The sequence below is a fragment of the Acinonyx jubatus genome, chromosome D1 (assembly GCF_027475565.1).
Source record: "Acinonyx jubatus isolate Ajub_Pintada_27869175 chromosome D1, VMU_Ajub_asm_v1.0, whole genome shotgun sequence".
NCBI lineage: Eukaryota > Metazoa > Chordata > Mammalia > Carnivora > Felidae > Acinonyx > Acinonyx jubatus.
The window spans coordinates 53830045-53844142 of NC_069390.1; the positions used below are offsets into that span (position 1 = coordinate 53830045).

The following is a 14098-nucleotide window of genomic DNA, read 5'->3' on the forward strand; positions in this document are numbered from 1 at the left end:
ACAGTATGATACTGACATAAAAATAGATGCATTGATCAATGGACTAGAATAGAAAACCTAGAAATAAAACCACAATTATATTATCAATTAATCTTTGACAAAGAAAGAATGAATATCCAATGAGAAAACGTATCTTCAACAAATGATGATTGGAAAACTGGACAGTAACATGCAAAAGAATGAAACTAGACTACTTTCTTTCACCATACACAAAAATTAGCTCAAAATGGTTTAATAGACCTAAATGTGTGGCCTGAAACCATAAATATCCTACAGGAGGACACAAGCAGTAACCTATTGACATAGGCCATAGAAACTTCTTTCTAGGTATGCCTCCTGAGGCAAGGAAAACAAAAGCAAAAATAAACTATTGGGGCTACATCAAAATAAAAAGCTCTGCTTAACAAAGGAAATAACCTAAAACTAAAAGACAACATATTGAATGAGAAAAGATATTTTCAAATGACATATCCAATAAAGAATTAGTATCCAAAAAATATTAAAAACTTACACAATTTAACACACACAAGAAAAAACCCAAATCATCTAGTTAAAAATGGGCAGAAGATATTAATAGACATTTCTCCAAAGAAGACATAGATGGCCAACAGACATATGAAAAGGTTCTCAACATCACTGATCATCAGGGAAATACAAATCAAAACCACAATGAGATATCATCTCACACCTGTCAGAATAGCTAAAAGCAAAAACTCAAGAAACAAGTATTGGTAAGTATGTGGAGAAAAAGGAACCCTCATGTACTGTTGGTGGGAATGCAAGCTGGGCATCCACAGTGGAAAACAGTATGGAGATTCCTCAAAACATTAAAAATAGAGCTATCCTACTATCCAGTAATTGCTGTACTGGATATTTACCCAAAAAAACATGAAAATACTAATCCGATGGGATATATGTACCCCTATATGTTTATTGCAGCTTATTTACAATAGCCAAATTATGGAAGCAGCCCAAGTGTAACTGATAAATCAAGGGATAATAAGATGTGGTGTATATATATAGGAATATGTATATTTTATTATATGTATATAATGGAATATTACTCAGCCATAATAAAGAATGAAAATTTGCCATTTGCAACAGCATGGATAGCACTAGAGAATATAATGATAAGTGGAATAAGCCATTCAGAGAAAAACAAATACCATATGATTTCATTAAAATGTGGAATTTAAGAAACAAATAGAGACAAACAAAAGACAGACTCATCACTATAGAAAACAAACAGGTGGTTACCAGAGGGGAGGTGGGTGGAGGAATGGATGAGACAGGTGAAGGGGATTAAAAGTACACTCACCTTGATGAGCACAGTGTAATGTAAGGAACTGTTGAATCACTATATGGTACACCTGAAACTAATGGAACACTGTATGTTAGCTACACTAGAATTAAAATTTTTTTAATAAAATAGAATCTCAAATTTCCTTCAGGAAATCTGCTAGTCTTTAGTAAATCTGCTATCCACTTCATGAAATGTAGATACTGTACAAAGATATCAGCGACCTTAAAATTTAGTGATGAGTTATCTGTAAGTATGAGTAATGGTCTGTCTTAACACTGGACAGAAGGTACTTTGAAGAAAAGATAAAGAGAACAAAATCCTCAGGCGAGATGGCAACATTGCAGAGCTAAATCAATATAAGTTGACAAAATTAATCATGCTTTGGTTGATAAACTGAAGGAAGAAAAGGAGAGCTCAGTTCTCTATGAATGGGGATATAACTGGGGAATGGTTGGATTCTGCATGTCAAGGTTATAGAGAAATTTTTTTAAGGGTAAATTATAAAATATACTTTTCTGCTTCTGTCTCTTTGGAGTTGACCAATGTAAATGATGATTTGTTCCCTTTAATTGATATACTTATGGGAGAAAGCTATCATAATGATATAAACTTAAATACTCTCATTTCTCAAAATCTGAATTCTTTGGCATATCAGGTTACTCCAATACTTGGAGATGTCTATTACACAGATGACATACTACCATCGCTTTGGTCCCCACTGAAAGAAATTAAGTGGTAAAGATAATAGTATCTTGATTTCTATCCCCATTGGTAATTACTAACAAGTGATCTGTATACCGCACAGATCACACAAAATTCTCTTAAGAAATGAAGATTCTACCAGCACCAATTCCAGTTATGATTAATATTTTCCTTTAAAATGCAAATAAGGCCTGTTAACTTTTGTGATCTCCTTTGATTCCATAACTTCTTTTTGAATTAGAAGAGGCAGAAATTATTGCACTACATTTAAAAGATAGGCTAAGGTAGAAGTTAAAAACTTATCCACCGCTTACTCTATGTCATGCATATCAAGATCCTGTTTATATTTTTAGTTCTATCACAGCCCTATGATAAAGGTATAATCAGGGAATTTAGAGATTGTGGTGCCCATCCCTTTATGAAACTATGTATTTATATTTAATTTTTTTCCAGCTTTATTGTGGTATAAGTGACATAAAAACTGCATACACTTAAGATGTACACTTGAGAGCAGCTGCTGCAGCCGGCAGGTGGGATGGGGGCCTGCGGAGCTGACCAGGCACTCGGCCGGCTCCGCGGCACTGCGGCCCGGGGGCAGCGGGCGCTGGGACTTGCGCTGACTCCATCCGGAGAAGGGAGTCGCCGGAGCCAAGCGCAGACGAGAGGCCCACGGAAGAGGGTAGGAAGGGCGGCGAGGCGGTGCGCGCTCCACAGACTGGCGGGAGGGAGCCGGGGCGGAGGAGCGGCTCGCTGGCCAAGCAGAGCCCCCGAGTCTGGCTTGCAAAAGCGGAGGGGCCTGACAGTGTTCTGACAGCAAGCGCGACTTAGCCTCTGGGGGGTCATAAGTTAACAGCTCTGCTCGGAAAGCGGGAAGGCTGGAGGACAAAGGGAGGGATTGCTGCTGAGCCCCTGGACGACAGAGCTCAGTTTGGTGGGGAACAAAGGTGCTCGCCAGCGCCATCTCCCCCGCCCATCCCCCAGCCAAAATCCCAAAGGGAACCAGTTCCTGCCAGGGAACTTGCTCGCTCCTCGCAAACACCCAACTCTGTGCTTCTGTGGAGCCAAACCTCCGGCTGCAGCGGATCTGACTCCCTCCCGCTGCCACAGGGCCCCTCCTGAAGTGGATCACCTAAGGAGAAGCGAGGTAAGCCTGCCCCTCCTGCCCCCGCGCACCTTGCCTACCCACCCCAGCTAATAGGCCAGATCCCCAGCATCACAAGCCTGGCAGTGTGCAAGTAGCCCAGACGGGCCACGCCACCCCACAGTGAATCCTGCCCCTAGGAGTGGGGAAGAGAAGGCACACACCAGTCTGACTGTGGCCCCAGCGGCGGGCTGGGGGCAGACATCAGGTCGGACTGCGGCCCCACCCACCAACTCCAGTTATACACCACAGCACAGGGGAAGTGCCCTGCAGGTCCTCACTATGCCAGGGACTATCCAAAATGACCAAGCGGAAGAATTCCCCTCAGAAGAATCTCCAGGAAATAACAACAGCTAATGAGCTGATCAAAAAGGATTTAAATAATATAACAGAAAGTGAATTTAGAATAATAGTCATAAAATTAATCGCTGGGCTTGAAAACAGTATAGAGGACAGCAGAGGATCTCTTGCTACAGAGATCAAGGGACTAAGGAACAGTCATGAGGAGCTGAAAAACGCTTTAAACGAAATGCAAAACAAAATGGAAACCACCACGGCTCGGATTGAAGAGGCAGAGGAGAGAATAGGTGAACTAGAAGATAAAGTTATGGAAAAAGAGGAAGCTGAGAGAAAGAGAGATTAAAAAATCCAAGAGTATGAGGGGAAAATTAGAGAACTAAGTGATACACTAAAAAGAAATAATATACGCATTATTGGTATCCCAGAGGAGGAAGAGAGAGGGAATGGTGCTGAAGGGGTACTTGAAGAAATAATAGCTGAGAACTTCCTTGAACTGGGGAAGGAAAAAGGCATTGAAATCCAAGAGGCACAGAGAACTCCCTTCAGACATAACTTGAATCGATCTTCTGCACGACATATCATAGTGAAACTGGCAAAATACAAGGATAAAGAGAAAATTCTGAAAGCAGCAAGGGGTAAACGTGCCCTCACATATAGAGGGAGACCTGTAAGACTTGTGACTGATCACTCTTTTGAAACTTGGCAGGCCAGAAAGAATTGGCACGATATCTTCAGTGTGCTAAACAGAAAATATATGCAGCCGAGAATCCTTTATCCAGCAAGTCTGTCATTTAGAATAGAAGGAGAGATAAAGGTCTTCCCAAACAAACAAAAACTGAAGGAATTCATCACCACTAAACCAGCCCTACAAGAGATCCTAAGGGGGACCCTATGAGACAAAGTACCAGAGACATCACTACAAGCATAAAACATACAGACATCACAATGACTCTAAACCCGTATCTTTCTATAATAACACTGAATGTAAATGGATTAAATGCGCCAACCAAAAGACATAGGGTATCAGAATGGATAAAAAAACAAGACCCATCTATTTGCTGTCTACAAGAGACTCATTTTAGACCTGAGGACACCTTTAGATTGAGAGTGAGGGGATGGAGAACTATTTATCATGCTACTGGAAGCCAAAAGAAAGCTGGAGTAGCCATACTTAGATCAGACAAACTAGACTTTAAATTAAAGGCTGTAACAAGAGATGAAGAAGGACATTATATAATAATTACAGGGTCTATCCATCAGGAAGAGCTAACAATTATAAATGTCTATGCACCAAATACCGGAGCCCCCAAATATATAAAACAATTACTCATAAACATAAGCAACCTTATTGAGAAGAATGTGGTAATTGCAGGGGACTTTAACACCCCACTTACAGAAATGGATAGATCATCTAGACACATGGTCAACAAAGAAACAAGGGCCCTGAATGACACATTGGATCAGATGGACTTGACAGATCTATTTAGAACTCTGCATCCCAAAGCAACAGAATATACTTTCTTCTCGAGTGCACATGGAACATTCTCCAACATAGATCATATACTGGGTCACAAAACAGCCCTTCATAAGTTTACAAGAATTGAAATTATACCATGCATACTTTCAGACCACAATGCTATGAAGCTTGAAATCAACCACAGAAAAAAGTCTGGAAAACCTCCAAAAGCATGGAGGTTAAAGAACACCCTACTAACGAATGAGTGGGTCAACCAGGCAATTAGAGAAGAAATTAAAAAATATATGGAAACAAACGAAAATGAAAATACAACAATCCAAACGCTTTGGGATGCAGCGAAGGCAGTCCTGAGAGGAAAATACATTGCAATCCAGGCCTATCTCAAGAAACAAGAAAAATCCCAAATACAAAATCTAACAGCACACCTAAAGGAAATAGAAGCAGAACAGCAAAGGCAGCCTAAACCCAGCAGAACAAGAGAAATAATAAAGATCAGAGCAGAAATAAACAATATAGAATCTAAAAAAAATGTAGAGCAGATCAACGAAACCAAGAGTTGGTTTTTTGAAAAAATTAACAAAATTGACAAACCTCTAGCCAAGCTTCTCAAAAAGAAAAGGGAGATGACCCAAATAGATAAAATCATGAATGAAAATGGAATTATTACAACCAATCCCTCAGAGATACAAACAATTATCAGGGAATACTATGAAAAATTATATGCCAACAAATTGGACAACCTGGAAGAAATGGACAAATTCCTGAACACACACACTCTTCCAAAACTCAATCAGGAGGAAATAGAAAGCTTGAACAGACCCAGCGAAGAAATTGAATCAGTTATCAAAAATCTCCCAACAAATAAGAGTCCAGGACCAGATGGCTTCCCAGGGGAGTTCTACCAGACGTTTAAAGCAGAGATAATACCTATCCTTCTCAAGCTATTCCAAGAAATAGAAAGGGAAGGAAAACTTCCAGAATCATTCTATGAAGCCAGTATTACTTTGATTCCTAAACCAGACAGAGACCCAGTAAAAAAAGAGAACTACAGGCCAATATCCCTGATGAATATGGATGCAAAAATTCTCAATAAGATACTAGCAAATCGAATTCAACTGCATATAAAAAGAATTATTCACCATGATCAAGTGGGATTCATTCCTGGGATGCAGGGCTGGTTCAACATTCGCAAATCAATCAACGTGATACATCACATTAACAAAAAAAAAAGAGAAGAACCATATGATCCTGTCAATTGATGCAGAAAAGGCCTTTGACAAAATCCAGCACCCTTTCTTAATAAAAACCCTTGAGAGAGTCGGGATAGAAGGAACATACTTAACATCATAAAAGCCATTTATGAAAAGCCCACAGCTAACATCATCCTCAACGGGGAAAAACTGAGAGCTTTTTCCCTGAGATCAGGAACACGACAGGGATGCCCACTCTCACCGCTGTTCTTTAACATAGTGCTGGAAGTTCTAGCATCAGCAATTAGACAACAAAAGGAAATCAAAGGCATCCAAATTGGCCAAGATGAAGTCAAGCTTTCGCTTTTTGCAGATGACATGATATTATCCATGCAAAATCCGATAGACTCCACCAAAAGTCTGCTAGAACTGATACATGAATTCAGCAAAGTTGCAGGATACAAAATCAATGTACAGAAATCAGTTGCATTCTTATACACTAACAATGAAGCAACAGAAAGACAAATAAAGAAACTGATCCCATTCACAATTGCACCAAGAAGCATAAAATACCTAGGAATAAGTCTAACCAAAGATGTAAAGGATCTGTATGCTGAAAACTATAGAAAGCTTATGAAGGTAATTGAAGATTTAAAGAAATGGAAAGACATTCCCTGCTCATGGATTGGAAGAATAAATATTGTCAAAATGTCAATACTACCCAAAGCTATCTACACATTCAATACAATCCCAATCAAAATTGCACCAGCATTCTTCTCGAAACTACAACAAGCAATCCTAAAATTCATATGGAACCACAAAAGGCCCCGAATAGCCAAAGGAATTTTGAAGAAGACCAAAGCAGGAGGCATCACAATCCCAGACTTTAGCCTCTACTACAAAGCTGTAATCATCAAGACAGCATGGTATTGGCACAAAAACAGACACAGAGACCAATGGAATAGAATGGAAACCCCAGAACTAGACCCACAAACGTATGGCCAACTCATTTTTGACAAAGCAGGAAAGAACATCCAATGGAAAAAAGACAGTCTCTTTAACAAATGGTGCTGGGAGAACTGGACAGCAACATGCAGAAGGTTGAAACTAGACCACATTCTCACACCATTCACAAAAATAAACTCAAAATGGAGAAAGGACCTGAATGTGAGACAGGAAACCATCAAAACCCTAGAGGAGAAAGCAGGAAAAGACCTCTCTGACCTCAGCCGTAGCAATCTCTTAATCGACACATCCCCAAAGGCAAGGGAATTAAAAGCAAAAGTGAATTACTGGGACCTTATGAAGATAAAAAGCTTCTGCACAGCAAAGGAAACAACCAACAAAACTAAAAGGCAACCAACGGAATGAGAAAAGATATTTGCAAATGACATATCGGACAAAGGGCTAGTATCCAAAATCTATAAAGAGGTCACCAAACTCCACACCCGAAAAACAAATAACCCAGTGAAGAAATGGGCAGAAAACATGAATAGACACTTCTCTAAAGAAGACATCCGGATGGCCAACAGGCACATGAAAAGATGTTCAGCGTCGCTCCTTATCAGGGAAATACAAATCAAAACCACACTCAGGTATCACCTCACGCCAGTCAGAGTGGCCAAAATGAACAAATCAGGAGACTATATATGCTGGAGAGGATGTGGAGAAACGGGAACCCTCTTGCACTGTTGGTGGGAATGCAAATTGGTGCAGCCGCTCTGGAAAACAGTGTGGAGGTTCCTCAGAAAATTAAAAAGAGACCTACCCTATGACCCAGCAATAGCAATGCTAGGAATTTATCCAAGGGATACAGGAGTACTGATGCATAGGGGCACTTGTACCCCAATATTCATAGCAGCACTCTCAACAATAGCCAAATTATGGAAAGAGCATAAATGTCCATCAACTGATGAATGGATAAAGAAATTGTGGTTTATATACACAATGGAATACTACGTGGCAATGAGAAAAAATGAAATATGGCCTTTTGTAGCAACGTGGATGGAACTGGAGAGTGTGATGCTAAGTGAAATAAGCCATACAGAGAAAGACAGATACCATATGGTTTCACTCTTATGTGGATCCTGAGAAACTTAACAGGAACCCATGGGGGAGGGGAAGGAAAAAAAAAAAAGAGGTTAGAGTGGGAGAGAGCCAAAGCATAAGAGACTGTTAAAAACTGAGAACAAACTGAGGGTTGATGGGGGGTGGGAGGGAGGAGAGGGTGGGTGATGGGTATTGAGGAGGGCACCTTTTGGGGTGAGCACTGGGTGTTGTATGGAAACCAATTTGACAATAAATTTCATATATTAAAAAATTTAAAAAAAAATTTATATAATAATATAGTGAAAGCAAATTCAAATAATTATATTCAACAGAAGTTATTGTAAGTTCCATGCCATTAAATGTACATTAGTTCATACTTACTAATAGTATGCTACAATTAATAAAACAAAACTTTAAAGGAGAAAAAAAAAGATGTACACTTAAATATATATGCATATTTTGTAAAATGATTACCACAATGAAGCTAATTGACAGATTCCTTGCCTCACATAGTTACCTTTTGTGTATGTATAGTGAGAACACTTAATATCAACTCTCAGTATATATTAACTATAGTCATCATACTGTACATTAGATCATCAGAACTTATAACTGAAAGTTTGTAACCTTCAACCAATACCTATTTCACCCACCCCTGTGCCCCTGGAAACCACCATTCTACTCTCTGCTTCTGGAAGTTTGAGGTTTTTAGATCCCACCTATAAGAGAGCACACAGTCTTTGTTTTTCTGTATCTGGCTTATTTCACTTGGTATAGTGTCCTCCAGGTTCATCCCTGTTATCACAAATAGGAGGCTTTTCTTTCTATGGTTGAATAATATTCCATTGTATATATGTACCACATTTTTTTCATCCAGCTTTATTAAGGTATAATTGACATATAACATTTTGTAAGTTTAAGGTATACAACATAATGATTTGACACATTTATATTGCAAAATGATTACCACACAATAAAGTTTGTTAACCCATCCACCACCTCATGTAGTTAAATTTTTCTCTGTGTGTGGTAGGAACTGTTAAGATATACTCTCTTGGAGACTTTCAAATATGCAATACAGTATTAACTGTAGTCATCATGTTGTACATTACACTCCTAGAACTGATTCATTGTATAACTGGAAGTTGTACACTTTGACAACCTTCACCCCTTTCTCCCATCCCCCACTACTCATCTCTAGCAACCATCAAACTGTTCTGTTTCTATGAGTTCAGTTTTAGATTCCACATACAAGTGAGCTCATATAGTATTTGTCTTTCTCTGTCTGACTTATTTTACTTAGCTTAATGTCCTCAGGATTCATCCATGTTGTCACAGATGGCAGGATTTCCTTTTTATGACTGAATAGTATTCCAGTTTGTGTGTGTGTGTGCACGCGCGCCACATTTTTTTTCATCTGTCGCTGGACACATAGGTTGTTTCCATGTCTTGTCTATTATAAATAATGCTGCCATGAACATGAGGGGGTACAGACATCTCTTCAAGATAGTGATTTCATTTCCTTCATATATATACCCAGAAGTGGAATTTCTGGACAATATGGCAGTTCTAGTTTTCAGTTTTTGAGGAACCTCCACACTATTTTCCTTAGTAGCTCTACCAATTTACATTCCTACCAACAGTGCACAAGGGTTCCCTTTTCTCCACATCCTCATCAACATATATTATCTCTTTTTGATAATAGCTATGCTAAAAGGTGTGAGGTGAAGTTTCATTGTGGCTTTGATTTGCATTTCCCTGATAATTAGTGATGTTGAGAACTTTTTCACGTACCTGTTGGCCATTTGTATGTCTTCTCTGGAAAAAAAAAGTTTATTCAGGTCCTTTTCCCATATTTAAGTCAGGTTATTTGTTCCTTTACTATTGAGTTTTGTTATTGAGTTATATGGATTTCTTATATATTTTGGCTATTTACCCTTTATCAGATAATGATTTGCAAATATTTTCTCCCATTCCATATGTTGCCTATTTGTTCTGTTGAGTGCTTTCTTTGCTGTGCAGAAGCTTTTTGGTTTGATGTAGTCCCGCTTGTTTATTTTGCTTTTATTGCCTGTACTTTTGATATCATATCCAAAAAACCTCATGCTCTTTTCTAAACACTACCTTATAAAGGCAACATGACAATCTATCTTTCAAAGTCATGATAAATCCATTTGTTCACAGTCAGTAGAACGCTTAGTTAATAAGTTTCTACAAAATAGGGAAACAAAATGTGAGACACCATAGTGGTGAACATACCACCAGATCAGTCACACAGACTCAACATGTTTCTACTGTGAAGACAGAGTACTGACCACGCACTCTCGAATCTGCCTGGTCTTGACCCCATAAATGATAGGGTTCAGCATGGGAGGGGCTAATGTGCAGATATTGGCCAGCAGAATGTGAGTATGGAGGGGAACATGATGCCCAAACCGCTGGGTAATTACAGTAAAAATGCCAGGCAAATAGAACATGGAAATGACCCCAAGGTGGGAGCCACATGTGCCTAGAGCCTTTTGCCGAGCTCCTCGGGAAGGGAGGTGGAAGACTGCATTGAGGATGAGGGTATACGAAACCAAGATGAGCAAGGCATCTGGCATTACAGTAGAGAGAAGAACAGACAAGCCATACCAGACATTGACACGAATATCAGCACAAGCAAACTTGGCAACAGCCATGTGCTCACAGTAGGTATGTGGTAACACATTGCTATGGCAGAAAGGCAGTCTCTTCACCAGGAACACATCTGGGAGTATCACAGAGAAGCTTCTCAGGACCACAGCCAGACCAACCTTTATGATTACTGCATGACTGAGCAGTGTAGTATATCGCAGTGGGTCACAGATGGCCACATAGCGGTCAAATGCCATGGCCAACAGAATCCCTGATTCAGCAATGAAGGTGGCATGGATGAAGAAGATTTGAGTGACACAGCCATCAAGGGAGATCTCCCCAGCATGAAACCAGAATATGGCCAGGGCTTTGGGCACAGTGGTAGTGGACAGGATGAGGTCAGCCACAGCTAGCATGCAGAGAAAGAAGTACATGGGTTCATGGAGGCTGCGTTCAGTAATGATGATGAAGACAAGGAGGCTATTCCCAAGGACAGCAACCAGGTAGGAAATAAAGAAGGGAAGAGAAATCCATATGTGCTGGTCTTCCAGGCCAGGGATGCCCCGCAGAATGAAAAGTGAGTGGCTGGCACCAGTGTGGTTAGGGGTTGCCATTCCCAGGACAAGTCACCTAGATGTTGGTGTATAAGACTTGCAGTCACTTCTATCTTGCCAAAAAAGGTGAAAAGGGTTGAAGTAAGGGAGGTAGGAATAGATCATTTGTCACTGGATGAGCAGTGGAAAGGGTCCTGGTCAGAAAGTCAGGAAACATGGGTTAAAACTCTTTGACATTCTATTTACTATTTGATCTCAGTAAAATACTTCCCTCCTCTGGATCTCTCTCTTACCACCTTAAATCTAATGTTGGGGAGAAGCTGGATTAGATCATCTGTAAGAGAGTTGTTCCAGCTCTAGAACACCATAGATCCTAGTCTGAGGTTGTTATAAATAGTTAAGAGCTGTGAAAAACAAACACTGCCATTTCTACTTTGACCATCTGAATGTGATATGTATCTCAAAACCAGTCACTGAGTTGACTATAATTTAATAAGCCTTACTGAGCACCTACCATGGCTCCTAGAGGACCTACCTAGAGGATAAAATTAAGCAAAATATCTAAATGATAAGGACAATGTAAAGGAAAATTTAAACACAATGAGCTGTGGAAACATGGAGAGCTTCCCGGAAGTTCAGAAAAGATTTTCTAAAAGTGCCACCCTAAGTTGAACCTTGGAGAAGAAGTAAGGTTTTGCCAAGTCAAGTCACGTGAGGAGGGAATAACATGAACAAAGTCACAGAAATCTGAAAGGATATAGATTATGGAGGAAAATTATAATGATTCAAGGTTACTGTAGCAAAGAGGGCTTCACACAAAATGGTAGAAAATAATGTCAGGCAGTGAGGTAGGGGCCAAATCACTGAGGATTTTGAGTATAAGTGTAAGAAGTTTAGAATTTATGTTGAAGCAGTAAGAGCCACTGAAGGATTTGTAGTAAGAGAATGGCATGATGAAGTTGGCATTTTAGGTAGCTCTCTCACTCTTGCAATATTGTGTAAGATGGATGTGGAATGGAGAAGGCAGGTTGGAAAATGGAGACAGATCAGTTAGGAGGGGCTCTGTACTAAGGACTGCATGTGCACTGTTTTAATCACCACAGTGTGAGATAATTGTAGTCATTTCCCTCATTTTACTGATAAGGGAGCAAACAGAGCTTGGAGGATTTAGGTAGTGCCCTACCCAAGGTCACCTGGCTAGTAAATGGTGGAGCGAGAATTTGCCTACATACACCATCCTCCAAATCACTTCATACATGCCTTATTCTACTCTGGTCCCCTTCATCAGATAATTGTGACTTCCTAATTCCTGACCTAAGGAGAAAAAACAATAAAAACATCCATTTTTCATTCCCTTAACCTCTTCATCCTCACTCTTCCATCTACAAATTTATTTATATTTGAATTGCCTTTTCTCTTTTTCTCCAATTCAAGACTCAACCCTCCATCTGTCTCCATCTGCACACTGGGCCCCAACCTTCTCTTTAAGTACCTCTTCCTACTAATCTGTCACTCTAGTAACTTCAATCTCTCTCTCTCTCTCTCTCTCTCTCTCTCTCTGTTGGCTCCTTCTCCTTCATCTGTATATATGATCAATGGTCTCTCACCCTTCACTTTGGTTTCACAGAACAGATATGCTTTCTTTCTTCCATCCTTTTACCATCCTTTAATCTTTACCCAAACCACTTTACTTACAACACAAATATGCTGCTGAAGCTTCTAAATAATGCCTCTAAATAATACTGCTGAAACTTCTCTAAAATAATCTATCAGAGCATGCTTGCCAAATCTAAATTAATTTTAGGTTTAAATTAAGTGCCAGATTAATTTCTCATTATTAGGAATCTCCAATTTCCATTATTAATACTTTTGTGTGATAATAGCAACCATTAAATGCCTACTGTTAGATATGTTATTTCTAATAATCACACCAAACCTATGAAATTGAACATATCACTAGTTCATGCATGAAGAAATTGACTCTCAGATAAGTAAATACCCAAAGTCAAACACCTTGTTAGTAGATAAGCTGATATTTGAATCCAAAAGTATTGGCATCAAAGCTTCCATTAGCTTTAAAAACTTCCATTTTGTTATGTTGACTACTACACCACCTTTTCTTGGCTTCCTCCCTACTCCCTTCAATTCTCCTATATATTCCACAATATCTAAGACAGGTAAGACAATGTATCATAGGGCAAACAAGCGATTGAGGATTTAGAGTCTGACCTACCTGGGTTCAATTCCAGTTCTGCTTGCTACAAATCCACATACAAACACACAATCTTCCATTCAGATGCATATTATCACATACATTCATTTATACAGTCACCACACACATATTCACTCATAAAAATTTTGATGAAGATCTACACACACATTTTCACTATTCATACAAACAGCCCTTCATTGTGAACACATTCACGCACACATGCACACTCACATACACTTTTAAACTTTCCTTCACATAATAGCCACCCAAATCCATACACAGTCATTAACCAGTCAAACTCACTGTCACAGAGACAAGTTATGACTTACTTAAGTCATTAATTTGCCTATCTTCATTCAGCACACTGATTCTCCTCTTCTTGAATCAGTTTCTTCCAGGAGATGAAGTTTCCAGAGGCTATTCCACTCTTACCCCTGTCTCCAGCCTTACAGCCCCCTTATCCCTGCCATAAGGGACTCTCATAGAAATGCAACTCATAGGACAACACCCCTGCTTCACCAGTTCCACTCTTGATTTACCCAAACATGAGTCAG

General features: G+C 39.5%; 1 protein-coding gene across 1 annotated transcript; it reads right to left on the minus strand.

Moving 5' to 3' along the window:
- Nucleotides 1–9868: 9868 nt before the first annotated feature.
- Nucleotides 9869–11392, minus strand: LOC106966148 (olfactory receptor 52B4-like). The gene has a single exon (XM_015062222.2). The coding sequence runs from the start codon at nucleotides 11390–11392 to the stop codon at nucleotides 10454–10456; it is 939 nt and encodes a 312-aa protein (XP_014917708.1). The 3' UTR covers nucleotides 9869–10453.
- Nucleotides 11393–14098: the final 2706 nt, after the last annotated feature.